Genomic DNA, 20,755 nt, shown 5'->3' on the forward strand with positions numbered 1-20,755 from the left:
ATAATTTAGAAATACTTGACATTTGAATAAACAGAAAAGTGAAACTAATTCTTAAGATAAAAGACAATGAGGGGGGCAGAGCAAGATGGCCGAATAGGAGCAGTTCCAGTCTCCAATTCCCAGCGTGAGCAACACAGGAGACAGGTGATTTCTGCATTTTCAACTGAGGTACTGGGTTGATCTCACTAGGGAGTGCGGGACAGTCAGTGCTGGTCAGCTGCTGCAGCCTCGACCAGCGAGAGCGAAGCAGAGGCATGGTGGCATCACCTCACCTGGGAAGTGCAAGGGGGAAGGGAATCCCTTTCCTAGCCAGGGGAACTGAGACACACAACACCTGGAAAATCGGGTAACTCCCACCCAATACTGCGCCTACCAAGGATCGTGAGCAAACGGGCACACCAGGAGATTATATCTCACACTCACCGTGGGAGGGTCCCACACCCACGGAGCCTCCCTCATTGCTAGCACAGCAGTCTGCCATCTCCCAGGTAAGGCAGCAGCGAGGCTGGGGGAGGGGCACCCACCATTGCTGAGGCTTAAGTAGATAAACAAAGCAGCTAGGAAGCTCGAACTGGGTGGAGCTCACAGCAGCTCAAAGAGTCCTGCCTGTCTCTGTAGACTCCACCTCTGGGGACAGGGCACAGCTAAACAACAACAACCACCACCAAAAAAAAGCAGCTGAAACTTCTGCAGACGCAAACAACTCCGTCTGACAGCTTTGAAGACAGCAGTGGATCTCCCAACACGGAGGTTGAGATCTGAGAACGGACAGGCTGCCTGCTCAAGTGGGACCCTGACCCCTGAGTAGCCTAACTGGGAGACATCCCCCACTAGGGGCAGACCGACACCCCACACCTCACACGGTGGAGTACACCCCTGAGAAGAAGCTTCCAAAGAAAGAATCAGACAGGTACACTCACTGTTCAGCAATATCCTATCTTCTGCAGCCTCTGCTGCTGACACCCAGGCAAACAGGGTCTGGAGTGGACCTCAAGCAATCTCCAACAGACCTACAGCTGAGGGTCCTGACTGTTAGAAGGAAAACTAACAAACAGGAAGGACACTCACACCAAAAACCCCATCAGTACATCACCATCATCAAAGACCAGAGGAAGATAAAACCACAAAGATGGGGAAAAAACAGTGCAGAAAAGCTGGAAATTCAAAAAATAAGAGTGCATCGCCCCCTGCAAAAGGAACACAGCTCATCGCCAGCAACAGATCAAAGCTGGACAGAGAATGACTTTCACTAGATGAGAAAAGAAGGCTCCAGTACATCAAAATTCTCAGAGCTAAAGGAGGAATTACGTGCCCAGCGTAAAGAAACTAAAAATCTTGAAAAAAGAGTGGAAGAATTGATAACTAGAATAATTAATGCAGAGAAGGCCATAAACGAATTGACAGAGATGAAAACCATGACACGAGAAATACGTGACAAATGCACAAGCTTCAGTAACTGACTCAATCAACTGGAAGAAAGAGTATCAGCGATTCAGGATCAAATGAATGAAATGAAGTGAGAAGAGAAACCTAAAGAAAAAAGAAGAAAAAGAAATGAACAAAGCCTGCAAGAAGTATGGGATTATGTAAAAAGACCAAATCTACGTCTGATTGGGGTGCATGAAAGTGAGGGGGAAAATGGAACCAAGTTGGAAAACACTCTTCAGGATATCATCCAGGAGAACTTCCCCAACCTAGTAGGGCAGGCCAACATTCAAATTCAGGAAATACAGAGAATGCCACAAAGATACTCCTCGAGAAGAGCAACTCCAAGACACATAATTGCCAGATTCACCAAAGTTGAAATGAAGGAAAAGATCTTAAGGGCAGCCAGAGAGAAAGGTCGGGTTACCCACAAAGGGAAGCCCATCAGACTAACAGCGGATCTCTCGGCAGAAACTCTACAAGCCAGAAGACAGTGGGGGCCAATATTCAACATTATTAAAGAAAAGAATTTTATACTCAGAATTTCATATCCAGCCAAACTAAGTTTCATAAGTGAAGGAGAAATAAAATCCTTTACAGATAAGCGAATGCTTAGAGATTTCGTCACCACCTGGCCTGACTTACAAGAGACCCTGACGGAAGCACTAACATGGGTGAAATAACCGTACTAGCCATTGCAAAACATACAAAATGTAAAGACCATCGAGGCTAGGAAGAAACTGCATCAACTAATGAGTTAAAATAACCAGTTAATATCATAATGGCAGGATCAGTTCACACATAACAATATTAACCTTAAATGTAAAATGGACTAAATGCTCCAATTAAAAAGACACAGATCATAAACTGATAAAGAGTCAAGACTCATCAGTTCGTTGTATTCAGGAGACCCATCTCACATGCACAGACATACATAGACTCAAAAATAAAGGGATGGAGGAAGATCTACCAAGCAAATGGAGGAACAAAAAAACAGGGTTGCAATAGTAGTCTCTGATAAAACAGACTTTAAACCATCAAAGATCAAAAGAGACAAAGAAGCTATTACATAATGATAAAGGGATCAATTCAACAGGAAGAGCTAACTACAAACATATATGCACCTACTACAGGAGCACCTAGATTCATAAAGCAAGTCCTTAGAGACTTACAAAGAGACTTAGACTACCATACAATAATAATGTGGAGACTTCAACACCCCACTCACATTAGACAGATCAATGAGACAGAAAGTTAACAAGGATATTCATAGGAATTGAACTCATCTCTGCAGCAAGCAGACCTAATAGACATCTACAGACCTCTCTCCACCCCAAAGCAACAGAATATACATTCTTTCTCTAAGCACCACATCACACTTCTATTCCAAAATTGACCACATAATTGGAAGAAAAGCACTCCTCAGCAAATGTACAAGAACAGAAATTGTAACAAACTGCTCCTCAGACCACAGTGCAATCAAACTAGAACTCAGGACTAAGAAACTCACTCAAAACCCGGCCACATGGAAACCGAATCTGCTCCTGAATGACTACTGGGTACATAAATCAAATGAAGGCAGAAATAAAGATGTTCTTTGAAACCAATGAGAACAAAGATACAAATATACCAGAATCTCTGGGACACATTTAAAGCAGTGTAGAGGGAAATTTATATACCAAATGCCCACAAAAAGAAAGCTTGGAAAGCATCTAAAACTGGACACACTAACATCACAATTAAAAAGAACTAGAGAAGCAAGAGCAAACACATTCAAAAGCTAGCAGAAGGCAAGAAATAACTAAGATCAGAGAAGAACTGAAGGAGACACAAAAAACCCTCCAAAAATCAATGAATCCAGGAGTTGGTTTTTGAAAAAGATCAACAAAATTGATAGACCAAGGGCAAGACTAATAAAGAAGAAAAAGAGAAGAATCAAATAGATGCAATAAAAATGATAAAGGGATAATACCACCCATCCACAGAAATACCAACTACCATCCGAGAATACTATAAACACCTCTATGCAAATAAACTAGAAAATCTAGAAGGAAATGGATAATTTCCTGACACTTACACTCTCCCAAGACTAAACCAGGAAAAAAGCCGGAATTCCTGAATAGACCAATAGCAGGCTCTCAAAATTGAGGCAATAATTAATAGCCTACCAATGAAAAAAAGTCCAGGACCAGATGGATTCACAGCTGAATTCTAACAGAGGTACAAGGAGGAGCTGTACCATTCCTTCTGGAAACTATTCCAATCAATAAAAAGAGCCGAATCCTCCCTAACTCATTTCCATGAGGCCAACATCATCCTGACACCAAAGCCCGGCAGAGACACAACAAAAAAAGAGAATTTTAGACTAATATCCCTGATGAACATCGCATGCAAAAAATCCTCAATAAAAATACTGGCAAACCGGATCCAGCAGTACATCAAAAAGCTTATCCACCATGATCAAGTGGGCTTCATCCCTGGGATGCAAGGCTGGTTCAACATACATAAATTAATAAACGTGAATCCAGCATATAAACAGAACCAAAGACAAAAACCACATGATTATCTCAATAGATGCAGAAAAGGCCTTTTGACAAAATTCAACAGCACTTCATGCTAAAAATGCTCAATAAATTCGTGATTGATGGAACGCATTCAAAAATAATAAGAGCTATTTATGACAAACCCACAGCCAATATCATACTGAATGGGCAAAACTGGAAAAAATTCCCTTTGAAAACTGGCATTAAGATAGGATGCCCTCTCTCACCACTCCTATTCAAATATAGTGTTGGAAGTTCTGGCTAGGGCAATCAGGGCAAGAGAAAAGAAATAGAGGGCATTCAGTTAGAAAGAAGAAGTCAAATTGTCCCTGTTTGCAGATGACATGATTGTATATTTAGAAAACCCCATTGTCTCAGCACAACCCTGGCTGATAAGAAACTTCAGCAAAGTCTCAGGATACAAAATTATGTGCAAAAAAAATCACAAGCATTCTTATACACCACAGTAACAGACAAACAGAGAGCCAAATCATGAATGGTGACTCCATTCACAATTGCTTCAAAGGGAATGAAATACCTAGGAATCCAATTTCATAAGGGATGTAAAGGGACCTCTTCAAGGAAAACTACAAACCACTGCTCAATATTGAAATAAAAAAAAAGAGGACACAAACAAAATGGAAGAACATTCCATGCTCATGGATAGGAAGAATCAATATCGCGAAAATGGCCATACTGCCCAAGGTAATTTTATGATTCAATGCCATCCCCTATCATACCAATGAGTTTCTTCACAGAATTGCAAAACTGCTTTAAAGTTCATATGGAACCAAAAGAGCCCGTGATTGCTAAGACAATCCTAAGTCAAAATAACAAAGCTGCATCATGTTACCTGACTTAACTATACTACAGGCTACAGTAACCAAACAGCATGGTACTGGTACCAAAACAGATAGACCAATGGAACAGAACAGAGTCCTCAGAAATAATACCACACATCTACAGTCATCTGATCTTTGACAAACCTGAGAAAAACAAGAAATGGGGAAAGGATTCGCTGTTTAATAAATGGTACTGGGAAAACTGGCTAGCCATAAGTAGAAAGCTGAAACTGATCCTTTCCTTACCTCCTTATAAATGGTAATTAATTCAAGATGGATTAGAGACTTTAAATGTTAGACCTACTACCATAAAACCCTAGAAGAAAAAACCTAGGTAATAACAATTATTCCAGGACATATGGCCAAGGACTTCATGTCTAAACATCAAAAGCAAAGGCAACAAAAGCCAAAATTGACAAATGGGATCTAATTAAACTAAAGAGCTTCTGCACAGCAAAAGAAACTACCATCAGAGTGAACAGGCAACCTACAGAATGGGAGAACATTTTTGCAAATCTACTCATCAGACAAAGGGCTAATATCCAGGAACCTACAAAAACTCAAACAAATTTACAAGAAAAAAAACAAACAACCCCATCACAAAGTGGGCAAAGGATATGAACAGACACTTCAAAAGAAGACATTCAGCACAGCCAACAGACACATGAAAAATGCTCATCATCACTGGCCATTGAGAAATGCAAATCAAAAACCACAATGAGATACCATCTCACACCAGTTAGAAATGGCAATCATTAAAAAGTCAGGAAAACAACAGGTGCTGGAGGATGTGGAGAAATAGGAACACTTTTACACTGTTGGTAATTGTAAACTAGTTCAACCATTATGGAAAACAGTGCATGGCTTATCTCAAGGATCTAGAACTAGAAGTACCATATGACCCAGCCATCCCATTACTGGGTATATACCCAAAACGATTATAAATCATGCTGTTATAAAGACACATACACACATATGTTTATTGTGGCACTATTCACAATAGCAAAGACTTGAATCAACTCCAATGTCCATCAGTGACAGACTGATTAAGATAATGTGGCACATATACAACTAAGTGAATACTTCTATGCAGCCATAAAAAGGATGAGTTTGTGTCCTTGTAGGACATGGATGCAGCTGGAAACCATTCTCCCTACAGCAAAATCAATACAAGAACAGAAACCAAACACTGCATGTTCTCACTCATAGGTGGGAACTGAACAATGAGATCACTTGACTCGAAGGGGAACATCATAATAATCGGGCCTATCATGGGCAGGGGGAGGGGAGGGATTGCAGTGGGAGCACCGATGTAAAATGACGAAGCTGATGGGTGCTGACGAAGATGGGGCACAAGGATACATATGTAACAAACCTGCACGTTATGCACATGTACCCTAGAACTTAAAGTATAATAATAGTAAAAAAATTAAAAAATAAAAAAAATGTTTAAAAAGACAATGAGCAAAGAATGATCCCAAGCAAGATAATCCAGATTTTAAAATTCACATATGGATGTTTAAAGGATGTATAATAAAAATGTCCAGTATAAAGGAAAATATGCTCATAATAAATAAAAATATGGAAATCTTAGCAGAGAAATATAAACTATAAAAATGCAGGGCCACACCTATAATCCCAGCATTTCAGGAGGCTGAGGTGGGAGGATTGCTTGAGGCCAGGAATTCAAGACCGGCCTGGGCTACATAGCGAAATGCTATGTCTATAAAACACATTTTGAATTAACTGTCCATGGTGGTACACACCTATAATCCTAGCTCCTTGAGAAGCTCAGGCAGGAGGATCATATGAGCCCAGGAGCTCAAGGCTGCAGTGAGCTATGATCCTGCCACTGTACTCAGCCTGGGTAATAAAAATAAGACCATGTCTCTTAAAAAAAAAAAAATAGTCAAATGGAAATTCTGGAACTGAAAATCGTGATATCTGAATTTAAAAATTTAATGTATGAGCATAAGAACAGATTGGATCTGATGACAGTGGAAAAAGTCAAACCACTTGAAAATATATCAATACAAAATACCCAATCTAAATATAAACAACAAAGTTTTTTTTAACTAACAGATACTGAGGCAACTGTGGGATAAAATCAAATGTCTAATATGTAATTATATCCCATAAGGAAAAGAGAGAGAGGAAGTGGTAGACAAAATATTTTTAAAACAATAATACATTGAAAATGTCCCAAACTTGGTGAAATTAACATACTCAACATGTTCAGTGCTGCCCAAGTTGATATTTACAAAGAAAATCATGCCCACACAAAACAAAGCCAAAGTGCTGAAAACCAAATAAAGCGGAAAAAAAAAACAATAAAAGTGGCCAAAGAAAAATGACATATTATACAAAAGGAAATGATGATTTTAATAATTGCTTCTCATCAGAATAAACATGAAAGCCAAGCAAAAAATGGAAAAAAAAGTCTTTACAGAATAATGTCCCTTTTCCAAAACAAAGTTATTTTAAGAAACAAAAGAAATCCCTAAATCTACATTTTATTCTCATTGAAATTTGAGAGAACATAGCATGTATAAAACAGAAGCATATGATAATGGGAACAAAAGTAAACCTTACAACAACTGCACAAGAGATTTCAATACATGACCAACGAGCTGCTGAGGAAACACGTCCATAAACAGGCACAGAAATGCAATAAACCATGGGATGGGACTAAGTAACTTCAGAGAGGAAGTTGAACAATCCAAAGACATAGCCCCTACTAAAGCAGAACGAGAGGGATAAACAGAAAATAATTAGAAAGAAAATATTAAGACCCTGATAGTGTTCTCTGACTGATGCAATTAGTGTTCTCTGACTGATGCAATCCTAAATTAGGATCGCCTGAGATTTTTAAAGAAAGCAAACTTTTTTTTAACTGAAAAGTTCAAGAGGAAGTGAAAACGAAAAAGGTTGCTTACTTTTGAGAATAAGTTTAGAAACCTTGTAAATTAAATGGAAGACATATCTCATGCCACAGAACAAACATACACATAGAAGTCATGATGAAAAAGATAGAAAACTTAAAACAATCAATCTAGAAATCATAATATTCAAATATGAGTTTCAGCGGGATAAAAGGAAGAAGAAAGTCAAATGATGATGAAAGAAATAAGAAAACTTCCTTGATATAGATAAAAAATTTGAGATATAATAAAATTTATACATTTCAATGAGAAACAAGAGCAAGAAGTAAGAAGTCTAGGTACCAGACAATATCAAACTACTATACTTGCTGGAACCATCAACTCAAACTTTGCATGAAATAAAAATGATATTCTACCTTGTTGAAGCCATTGAATTATATGGGGTCTCTTTCTATAGCAACCTAGTCAATATTCTAACTAATAAAGATGATAGAAAATTAAAATAATGAAACAAATCTAGACTTAATTGAATTTTATACACAGGGAGAGAGAAAATATATACCCCACTGTGGTAGACTACAAATGGCCATAAATTCTTCACAGTAGCTCCCATAAAAAGATACAATCTATTTCCTCACTTCTTGAAACTCAGCTGGCCTAATTCTTGTTTGAGCCAAGAGGATACAACACAAATGGCACTATGAGTGATGTGAGCTTAGGCCTCCCGAGATCTTTCTGCTTTGTTTTGATCTCTTGCTACTAGGGATCCTTCTTTAAACTACCCAGAGCTAGCATCCTGGAGGATAAGAGACTAGAAACAACTCCCACTTGTCCCAGATGTCCCAGAATGTCAGACATAGGAATAAAACTTACCTTGCACATCCAAACTAAGCTGAGCTGCCCAGCAACTATAATAGTGATTCTACTGTTTTAAGTTACTACATTTTGGAATAATTTGTTATTTAGGAAAAGCTAACTGGTATATCTAGCGATAGAAAATGTGCATTAGTTTATGTCATTAGAACGCTTACAAAAATTGAATATTGTGTTGGATTATTTCCAACAATTTTCTCCCACCCTATACATGCATGCCACTCTTACCTCTGAATATGGACTGGCCTTATGACTTCCTTACAGAATATGTCCTCTCCTTAAAAAGTTAAAAATAGGCCAAGTGTGGTGACTCACGCCTGTAATCCCAGCACTTTGGGAAGCCAAGGCAGGCAGATCACAAAGTCAAGAGATCGAGACCATCCTGGTTAACATGGTAAAACCCCGTCTCTACTAAAAATACAAAAATTAGCTGGGTGTGGTGGTGCCTGCCTGTAGTCCCAGCTACTCGGGAAGCTGAGGCAGGAGAATCACTTGAAACTGAGAGGCGGAGGTTGGCAGTGAGCCGAGATCGTACCATTGCACTCCAACCTGGCAACACAGTGAGACTCCGTCTCAAAAAAAAAAAAAAAAAGTTAAAAATAGAACAAACATATAATCCAGTAATCTTATTGTTAGGTATATACAAAAGAAGGAAATCAGTATATTAAAAAGATATCTGTACTCCCACGTTTATTGCACCACAATTCAAAAGAACTAAGATTTAGAAGCAATGTAAGTGTCCATCAACAGACAAATGAATAAAGAAAATGTAGTACATATACATAATGGAGTACTATTCAGCCAGAAAAAAGTAATGAGATCCTGTCATTTGCAACCAGAAGTCACTGCGTTAAGTGAAATAAGCCAGGCACAGAAAGACAAACTTCACATGTTCTCACTTATTCGTGGGAGCTAAAAATCAAAACAATTAAACTCATGGAGATAGAGCACAGAATGACGGTTACCAGAGGCTGCAAATAGTAGTAGGGGGTGGAGTGCAGTGGCAATGGTTAATAAGTACAAAAATATAATTAGATAGAATGAGTAAGATCTAGTATTTGATAGCACAACAGGGCAACCACAGTCAATGATCATTTATTGTACACTTAAAAATAACTAAAAAAGGACCCACAGACCCTCTGAAGGAAGCAGACAGCTCCTGCAGGACCTGAGAGACACCCCAAACACTGTGAGTGCCCCGCGCGGAAGTGGGAAAGAGAGACCCTCCTCTCCTGAACACACACTCTCCACTGGAGAAACAGAAGTTCTGCTCGCCGGAAAAGTTTCCAACCTTACTTGGAGCTGAGTCCATTTAGAGAGCCAAGTGAAATATAAGAGTAGAGGAAGCAGCAGAAAAGCCCTGGGAGCTCACTGGGTCCCGAAGCAGGCCATTCCTGCCTGGAACCACAGGGATCCACTGGGAGGACAGACAGAGAAGCAGGGGATAAAACTCCACAGGGAGAAGGAAATCGCTAGCTGAACTTTGTAACAATTTGAACAGGGCAAGAAACCTCCTAGCCAGAACTCAGGGGAGGGCACAATCCAGTGTGCAGACTCCATAGGTTGGGGAAGAATCAAGCACTTATCTTTCGCAGCTGTGAGGCAGACAGCTTGGGGCAAGTTTTCAAGCCCAACTCACCCACCATCTGGAAACAGACTGGGGCTATTGTGGAGGAGGGTGGGAGTGAGACCGGCCCTTCATTTTGGGTGGAGCTGAGTGAACCCTGTGACTGCCCGTTTGGCCCGACATCTCTGACAACCTGACTCAGCAGAGGCAGCCATATCCTCCTAGGTACACAACTCCAGTGACCTGGGAATCTCACCCCCATTCCCCATAGCAGCCACAGCAAGACCCACCCAAGGAGTCTGACCTCAGCTACACCTAGCCCTGCCCCCACCTTATGGTCCTTCCCTACCCACCCTGGTAGGGGAAGACAAAGGGCACATAATCTTGGGAGTTCTAGGGCCGTGCCCACCACCCCTTCCTCTCCATACTACCACAGCTGATGCTCTCTGGAAAGTGCCACCTCCCAGCAGGAGGCCAACCAGCACAAAAATAGAGCATTAAACCACCATATCACAGGACTCTGTGCAGACAACCCCAAGTACCAGCCCAGAGCCAGGTAGACTCACTGGGTAGCTAGACCCAGAAGAGAGACAACAATCACTGCAGTATGGCTCACAGGAAGCCACATCCATAGGAAAAGGGGGAGAGTACTACATCAAGGGAACACTCCATAGGACAAAAGAATTTGAATAACAGCCTTCAGCCCTAGACCTTCCCTAAGACAGAGCCTATCCAAATGAGAAGGAACCAGAAAACCAACCCTGGAAATATAACAAAACAAGACTCTCTAACATTCCCCACAAAAATCATACTACTTCATCAGCTATGGACCCAAACCAAGAAGAAATCCCAGCTTTACCTGAAAAAGAATTCCGGAGGTTAGTTACTAAGGGAGGCACCAGAGAAAGGTGAAGCTCAATGCAAGGAAATACAAAAAATGACACAACAAGTTAAGGGAGAAATATGCAAGAAAATAGAAAGCTTAAAGAAAAAAACAATCAACAATTCAGGAAACTCTGGACACACTTTTAGAAATGTGAAATGGGCCGGGCGCGGTGGCTCAAGCCTGTAATCCCAGCACTTTGGGAGGCCGAGACAGGCGGATCACGAGGTCAGGAGATCGAAATCATCCTGGCTAACATGGTGAAACCCCGCCTCTACTAAAAAATATGAAAAACTAGCCGGGCGAGGTGGTGGGTGCCTGTAGTCCCAGCTACTCGGGAGGCTGAGGCAGGAGAATGGCGTGAACCCGGGAGGTGGAGCTTGCAGTGAGCCGAGATCGCGCCATTGCACTCCAGGCTGGGTGACAGAGCGAGACTCGGTCTCAAAAAAAAAAAAAAAAAGAAATGTGAAATGCTCTGAAAGGTCTCAGCAATATAATTGAACAAGTAGAAGAAAGAAATTCAGAGCTCAAAGCCACGGTCTTCAAATTAACCTAATTCAACAAAGACAAGAAAAAAGAATAAAAAAATATAAACAAAGACTCCAAGAAATCTGAGATTATGTTAAATGACCAAACCTCAGAATAAACAATTTTCCTGAGGAAGAAGAGAATTCTAAAATCTTGGAAAAAATATTTGGAGGAATCATCAAGGAAAACTTCCCCAGCCTTGCTAAAAATCTAGACATCTAAATACAAGAAGCACAAGGAACACCTGGGAAATTCATCACAAAAAGATCTTCACCTAGGCACATTGTCATCAGGTTATCCAAAGTTAAAATGAAGAAAAGAATCTTAAGAACTGTGAGATAGAAGTGCCAAGTAACCTATAAAGGAAAACCTATCAAATTAACAGCAGATTTCTCAGCAGAAACCCTACAAGCTAGAAGGGATTGGGGCCCGATCTTCAGCCTCCTTAAACAAAACAATCATCCGCCAAGAATTTTGTATCTAGTGAAACTAAGCATTATATATGAAGGAGAGATACAGTCTTTTTCAGACAAACAAATGGTAAGAGAATTCGCCATTACCAAGCCACCACTACAAGAACTGCTAAAAGGAGCTCTGAATCTTAAAACAATCCTGGAAACACATCAAAACAGAACCTCTTTAAAGCATAAATCACACAGGATCTATAAAACAAAAATACAAATTAAAAAGTAAAAGCAAAAAACAAACAAACAAAAACCCAGAGTACGCAGGCAACAAAGAGCACAATGAATGCAACAGTACCTCATATTTCATGACTAACATTGGACTAAATGCTCCACTTAAAACACACAGAACTGCAGAATGGATAAGAACTCATTAACCAACTATCTGATGCCTTCAGGAGACTCACTAACACATAAGGACTCACATAAACTTAAAGTAAAGAGGTGGAAAAAGGCATTTCATGCAAATGGACACCAAAAGCAAGCAGGGTTAGCTATTCTTACATCAAACAAATAAACTTTTTTTTTTTGAGACGGAGTCTCGCCCAGGCTGGAGTGCAGTGGCACAATCTCAGCTCACTGCAAGCTCCACCTCCCGGGTTCACGCCATTCTCCTGCCTCAGCCTCCCGAGTAGCTGGGACTACAGGTGCCCACCACCATGCCCAGCTAATTTTTTGTATTTTTGGTAGAGACAGGGTTTCACCGTGTTAACCAGGATGGTCTCGATCTCCTGACCTCGTGATCCGCCCATCTCGGCCTCCCAAAGTGCTGGGATTACAGGCGTGAGCCACCGCGCCTGGTCACAAATAACCTTTAAAGCAACAGCAGCCAAAAGAGACAAAGAAGGACATTTTGTAATAGTAAAAGGCCTTGTCCAACAGGAAAATATCACAATCCTAAGTACATATGCACCTAACACTGGAGGTCCCAAATTTATAAAACAATTACTAATAGACCTAAGAAACGAGATAGACAGCAACACAATAATAGTGGGAGACTTCAATACTCCACTGACAGCACAAGACAGGCCATCAAGACAGAAAGTCAACAAAGAAACAATGGATTTAAACTATACCTTAGAACAAATGGACTTAACAGATGTATACAGAACATTTCATCCAACAACCACAGAATACACATTCTATTCAACAGCACATGGAACTTTCTGCAGATAGACCATATGATAGGCCATAAAATGTGCCTATCATTTTTTTATGAAAATTTAAGAAAACTGACAGTATATCAAGCACTCAGATCACAGTGGAACAAAATTGGATACCAACTCCAAAAGGAACCTTCAAAACCATGCGAATACATGGAAATTAAATAACCTGCTCCTGAATAAGCTTTGGGTCAAAAACAAAATCAAGATGGAAATTTAAAAATTCTTCGAACTGAATGACAATAATGACACAACCTACCAAAACCTGTGGGATACAGCAAAGGCAGTGCTAAGAGGAAAGTTCATAGCCCTAAAAGTCTACATCAAAAACACTGAAAAAGCACAAACTGACACTCTAAGGTCACACCTCAAGGTACTAGAGAAACAAGAACAAACCAAACCCAAACCCAGCAGAAGAAAGGAAACAACCAAGATCAGAGCAGAACTAAATGAAATTGAAAGAAAAACAATACAAAAGATAAATGAAACAAAAAGCTGGTTCTTTGAAAAGATAAATAAAACTGATAGACTATTAGCAAGATTAACCGAGAAAAGAAGAGAGAAAATCCAAAAAAACCTCACTAAGAAACAAAACAGGGGATATTACAACTGACACTACTGAAATACAAAAGGTAATTCAAGGCTACTATGAACACTTTTATACACATAAACTAGAAAACCTAGAAGAGGTGGATAAATTCCTGGAAAAATACAACCCTCCTAGCTTAAATCAGGAATAATTACATACTCTGAACAGACCAATAAAAAGCAGTGAGGTTGAAATGGTAATTTTAAAACTACCAACAGCAAAAAAGGCCAGGACCAGATGGATTAACAGCAGAATTCTACCAGACATTCAAAGAAGAATTGGTACCTTTTGACACTATTCCATAAGATAGAGAAAGAAGGAACCCTCCCTAATTCATTAGATGAAGCCAGTATCACTCTAATACCAAAACTAGGTAAAGACATAATTAAAAAAGAAAACTACAGACCAATATCCTTGATGAACATAGATGCTAAAATCCTTAACAAAATACTAGCTAACTGAATCCAACAATATATCAAAAAGATAATCCACCATGATCAACTGGGTTTCATATCAGGGATTCAGGGATGGTTTAACATACCCAAGTCGATAAATGTGATACACCACATAAACAGAATTAAAAACAAAAATCACATGATCATCTCAGTAGATGCAGAAAAAGCATTCAACAAAATCCAGCATCCCTTAAAACTCGCAGCAAAACAGCATACAAGGGATATACCTTAATGTAATAAAAGCCATCTGTGACAACCTAATGCCAACATAATACTGAATGGGGAAAAGTTGAAAGCATTTCCTCTGAGAACTGGAACAAGACAAAGATGCCTATTCTCACCACACCTCCTCAACGTAGTACTGAAAGTCCTAGCAAGAGCGATCAGACAAGAGAAAGAAATAAAAAGCACCCAAATCGTTAAAGAGGAAGTCAAACTGTCACTGTTTGCTGACAATCATTTACCTTGAAAACCTTAAAGACACCTCCAGAAAGCTCCTAGAACTGATAAAAGAATTCAGCAAAGTTTCCGGATACAAGATTAATGTCCACAAATCAGTCACTCTTCTATACACTAACAGCAACCAAGTGGAACATCAAATCAAGTACTCAACTCTTTTTACAATAACTGGGGAAAAAAAAAAAATTTAGGAATACACCTAGCCAAGGAGTTGAAAGAGACCTACAAGGAAAACTACAAAACACTGCTGAAATAAATCATAGATGACACAAACATATGGAAGCACATCCCATACTCATGGATGGGTAGAATCAATATTGTGAAAATGACCATACTGCCAAAAGCAATCTACAAATTCAATGCAATCCCCATCAAAATACCACCATCATTCTTCCCAGAACTAGAAAATAAAATCCTAAAATTCATATGGAACCAAAAAAGAGCCCCCATAGCCAAAGTAAGACTAAGCAAAAAGAAGAAATCTGAAGGCATCACACTACCTGATTTCAAACTACACTATAAGGCCATAGTCACCAAAACAACATGGTACTGGTATAAAAACAGGCACTTAGACCAATGGAACAGAAAAGAGAGCCCAGAAATAAAGCCAAATACTTAACAACCAACTGATCTTCGATGAAGCAAACAAAAACATAAAGTAGGGAAAGTACACCCTATTCAACAAATGGTGCTGGAAAAATTGGCTAACTACATGTAGGAGAATGAAACAGGATCCTCATCTCTCACCTTATACATAAATCATCTCAAGGTGGATTAAGGACTTAAACCTAAGACCTAAAACTATAAAAATTCTAGAAGATAACATTGGAAAACCCCTTCTAGACATTTTCTTAGGCAAGGATTTCATGACCAAGAACCCAAAAGCAAATGCAATAAAAACGAAAATAAATATTTGGGACGTAATTAAACTAAAAAGCTTTTGCAGGGCAAAAGGAACAGTCAGCAGAGTAAACAGACAACCCACAGAGTGGAAGAAAATCTTCATAATCTATACATCTGACAAAGGACTAACACCTAAAATCTACAGTGAACTCAAACAAATCAATAAGAAAAAAACAAGGTATCCCATCAAAAAGTGGGCTAAGGACATGAATAGACAGTTCTCAAAAGAAGATATACAAATGGCTAACAAACATATGAAAAAATGCTCAACATCACAAGTGATCAGGGAAATGCAAATCAAAACCACAATGCCATACCACCTTGCTCCCGCAAGAATGCCCATAATCAAGAAATCAAACAGCAGATGTTGGTGTGGATGCGGTGATCAGGGAACACTTCTACACTGCTGGTGGGAATGCAAACTAGTACAGCCACTATGGAAAACAGTGTGGAGATTCCTTAAAGAACTAACAGTAGAACTACCATTTGATCCAGCAATCCCACTACTGGGTATCTACCCAGAGAAAATGAAGTCATTATTCAGAAAAGATACTTGCACACACATGTTTATAGCAGCACAATTCACAATTGCAAAATCATGGAACCAACCCAAATGCTCATCAATCAACAATTGGATAAAGAAACTGTGGTATATTTATATGATGGAATACTACTCAGCCATAAAAAGGAATGAATTAATAGCATTTGCAGTGACCTGGATGAGATTGAAGACTATTATTCTAAGTGGATGTAACACAGGAATGGAAAACCGAACATCGGATGCTCTCACTGTAGGATATAATAAATTACTCTTCAAAGGTAAATTGTTAAGTACAATGATTTCTGAGATCCTCTCCAAAGAACCAGTGTATCAGGATGTTCAGATCCCCAGTTCTTTGTCCTCCATTTTAAAGTTTAACTTCTTCATTCTCCTTGCCCCTAGTTTCAGTAAACAACTTTTTCCACCAGTTCTAATCAGTAGTTCACATATGTTTCCCTGGTCACCTGATACATCTTGAGTCACCCCTGGTTACCTGCTCCGTCCTGAGTCACCCTGGTCACCGGCTCTGACCTGAATTATCTGTTCTGTAATTGCCCTTCCTGCCAAACTACTCACTCAACTCCAGCTCATACCCCTGCTTTCTTTAAAATAGCCAATCGGAATTAGCTCAGACTGTGCAGTCCAACCCTAGCCAATAGGGGAATGACACAGCAGTAGGGGCTACCTCCCTCAGGAATAAGAACCCTTTCCCCTCCCTTGTTCAAGTGTGCTCCCACCATTGCTCCATCCGCAAGTCACACCCTTCTATAGAAGCAAAATTGTCTTGCTGAGAAAATTAAATTTATGTTCCAGTGCTGTTTCTTTGGCAGCACCGAATATTTACTCATAACATCACTGATATGTGGGAGCTAAGCTGTGAGGATGCAAAGACATAAGAATGATACAGTAGACTTTGGGGACTTGAGGGCAAGAGTGGGATGGGGGGTGAGGGATAAAAGACTACAAATATGGTACAGTATATACTGCTTGGGTGATGGGTGCACCAAAATCTCACAAATCACAACTAAAGAACTTACTCATGTAACCAAATACCACCTGTACCCCCATAACTTATGGAAAAATAAATTTAAAAATAAATAAATAATAAAAACAACTAAGAAAGTATAATTGGATTATCTATAACACAAAGAAATGAAAACTGCTTGAGGAGATGGATACCCATTTACCCTGATGTGATTATTATGCATTGTATGCCTGTATCAAAATCTCATGTATCCCATAAATATATACACTTATATATATACCCACAGAAATAAAAATAAATTTTTTTAAATAAAATAATATGGCAGGTAAAAATCTAAGATAATCCCATAACCTTCACCCCTAGGGTCATGCCATATATAATAATCCAGCCCCTCTGAGTGTGGGTGGGACCTGTGACTTGCTTCTGTCCAATAGAATATGGCAAAGTGATAGGATGCCACTACCTTTATTAGGTTCATTATATAGCAAGAGTGAGAGGATGTCACTCCCATGATCAAGTTACATTATATTAGAACTCTGTCTTAGCAGACAAGAGAGACTCTTCATTCGCCCAAAAGAAGAAGTGAGCTAGCCAGGCATGGTGGCTTATGCCTATAATCCCAAAAATTTCAGAGGTTGAGGCAGGAGGATCATTTGAGGCCAAGAATCCAAGACTAGCCTGGGCAACATAGCAAGAGCTTGGTGTTAAAAAAAAAAACCTAAAAAACATAAAACTTAGCAGGGTGTGATGGTGCATGCCTATAGTCCTAGATACCTGGAAGGGTGAAATGGGAGGATGGCTTGAGCCCAGGAGTTCAGGCTGCAGTGAGTTAGGGTCATGCCACTGCACTCCAACCTGGGTGACAGAGTGAGACGCTGTAGAAGAAGAAAGAAGGAGGAGGAGGAAGACGAGGAAGAGGAGGAAGGGGAGGAGGAAAGGTGCTATGATATGAACAATCTGTGGAAAAGACCACATGGCAGGAAACTGCAGACTGTCCTTTATGTATCTGGGTGCTCCTGAATTGGGTGCATATATATTTAGGATAGTTAGCTCTTCTTGTTGAATTGATCCCTTTACTATTATGTAATGGCCTTCTTTGTCTCTTTTGATCTTTGTTGGTTTAAAGTCTGTTTTATCAGAGACTATGATTGCAATCCCTGCCTTTTTTTTGTTTTCCATTTGCTTGGTAGCTCTTCCTCCATCCCTTTATTTTGAGCCTATGTGCACGTGAGATGGGTCTCCTGAATACAGCAAACTGATGGGTCTTTACTCTTTATCCAACTGGCAGTCTGTATCTTTTAATTGGACCATTTAGCCCATTTACATTTAAGGTTAATATTGCTATGTGTGGACTTGATCCTGTCATTATGATGTTAGCTGGTTATTTTGCTCGTTAGTTGATGCAGTTTCTTCCTAGCATCAATGGTCTTTACATTTTGGCATATTTTTGCAATGGCTGGTACTGGTTGTTCCTTTCCATGTTTAGTGCTTCCTTCAGTAGCTCTTGTAGGGCAGGTCTGGTGGTGACAAAATCTCTCAGCATTTGCTTGTCTGTAAAGAATTTTATTTCCCCTTCACTTATGAAACTTAATTTGGCTGGATATGAAACTCTGGGTGGAAAATTCTTTTCTTTAAGAATGTTGAATATTGGCCCCCACTCTCTTCTGGCTTGTAGAGTAAAATGTTTATACCTTTTTCATACAAATAGAGTACCTATTGTTTTATACATTTGGGTTACAAAAGTTTTGAAAAATTTGAAATTCAAATAGGTTAAAGGGAATTCTCCAAAGTCATATAACCATAAGTTGCTGTTCTGACTCCCAATATGATGTTCTTTCCTCTGTAGTTGTTTAAACCATGGTAATTTTCATAATATTGACATAAATATGCCCGGGTTTGCCATTTCATTTTCTGAACCTTGATGAGACGAGTCCATCAACAAGAAAGACATTATCTCAGGAAGAATTTTAGTTCACACACACACACACAGAGACACACACACATACACACAGATATATATACCTATAATCCCATACATAATAATGTTTCTCTACATATGACTATCAGAGCAAGTATTAATCAAATATTGATGCATACAGACAGTGGGTGTGTTACCTGTACTTGATCCAAATCTTCTTTTATTTTAAACTCTTTTTCTGAAGACATCTTCCTGTAACATAAATGTTACATTTAATGCAATGTTATTTCTCTTGCTTAGAAGCTAAAGCCTTAATCGTCTCAGATATCTTCCATCTCCTTATGGGCATTTCTTGAAGACAACAATGGAGCAAGCTTTTTAATGAACTTGCCATAGTAAAAAACCAATGATAGATGCCACACTGGAAAGAGGACAACAGTGTTTTAAAATGCATCATGATATTTTTAAATGTATCACTGCTTTGCTTTCTTGAGGAGAACTTTTTAAACCATTTTAAAATAATGAAGTTTTTTAAAAAAATTCGTATTTCTAAGAGACATAAAATTCATACAGGCTAAATTACAAACAACTGAATAACATTTCCCAAGCTAACTTCTCACTGCTATGATTAAGATGTGAAAAGACAGATATTCAAAGCATATTGGTCATTTTTTCTTCTTGGGTGATTTTTTGTTAAAGGTCAAAGCCATTTGTCCCACGAATTTCTTTTCAGGATTTGTGGAACTCTATAAAGTTTTGACTTCATAGTTTCCTTTTAAAAAATATTTTAATATCAGGGTTTAACCAGGCAAATTCAAATGCAATAATTATTTTATAATACTAAAGAAAATATTTACTTAAAAATGCTACTTTATAATAATACACATACACAAAAAATAAATAACTTTTTATAAGAATTATACAATTAATAAGTACAGTAGAAAAGAACAGCCAAGACTCTGGAGTTAACAAATTACAAAGCATGAGCTAGACCATCAAAGAAACAATGTAAATCCTTTTTTCCTAAAATTAAAGATTTAATTCTGTTCACCTATTTCTGAATGTATTGTGGTTCAATCTCCTCTTCCAGTCCATTTTTGGTTCTTTGTTCTTCCCTTTTTAGCTTTATCCCATAATCATATACTGATATGCTAATAAAAACATGTGTTTGTCAATTTTATGTTTTCAAAAGCTTATTCATAAGTTTATTTGACTTTAAATTGTTTTTATAAAAAGAAAATATAAATTAATAAGAAAAAAAGATTAAAATGTATCTTTATGTCTTACTTTTCTGAATCCTCAGATTTTCCTTTGTCTTTTTTCTTCACTGTTTTCGCAGCTTTCTTTGTTCGATTATTTGTAGACTTAATTTTCTGTATAATTTTATATAAGCCAGAAATAAAGGGTTGAAAACACAATAAGTTATAGAAAAATATGATAATATATATTGCTAATGTACATTTTACTCTAAGAGTCACTATACAACATTTCAAGAAAAATTATCTGCATAGAAGCAAAACAAAATGACACATCTGGTCTGTTTGTAATAGTGCTTTATGTGATGTAAGTTGTATATAAGCTAATACATATTAAAACATTTGAATTTTTCTGACAATTACAATCAATTATGTTATAATGTGGCATATGCCTTCCAGAAAATCACCTCACTATGCAAAAACACGCAATAAAACCTGTAGGATGTATGGGGGAAATGGGTTAGGTGCACATCTTGCAA

General features: G+C 38.6%; 1 protein-coding gene across 3 annotated transcripts in view; it reads right to left on the reverse strand.

The window, feature by feature from the left end:
• Positions 1 to 20,755, reverse strand: part of CCDC7 (coiled-coil domain containing 7) — a 408,075-nt gene that overhangs the window by 301,015 nt on the left and 86,305 nt on the right. For all 3 annotated transcript variants that reach the window (XM_031652409.1, XM_031652407.1, XM_031652408.1), the window contains exons 13-14: positions 20,308 to 20,393; positions 19,218 to 19,272 (exon numbers count right to left, since the gene is read on the reverse strand). In XM_031652409.1, the coding sequence (XP_031508269.1) occupies positions 19,218 to 19,272; positions 20,308 to 20,393 (141 nt within the window). The remainder of the gene's footprint in view (positions 1 to 19,217; positions 19,273 to 20,307; positions 20,394 to 20,755) is intronic.

This window comes from Papio anubis, chromosome 11 (assembly GCF_008728515.1).
Source record: "Papio anubis isolate 15944 chromosome 11, Panubis1.0, whole genome shotgun sequence".
Lineage (NCBI taxonomy): Eukaryota > Metazoa > Chordata > Mammalia > Primates > Cercopithecidae > Papio > Papio anubis.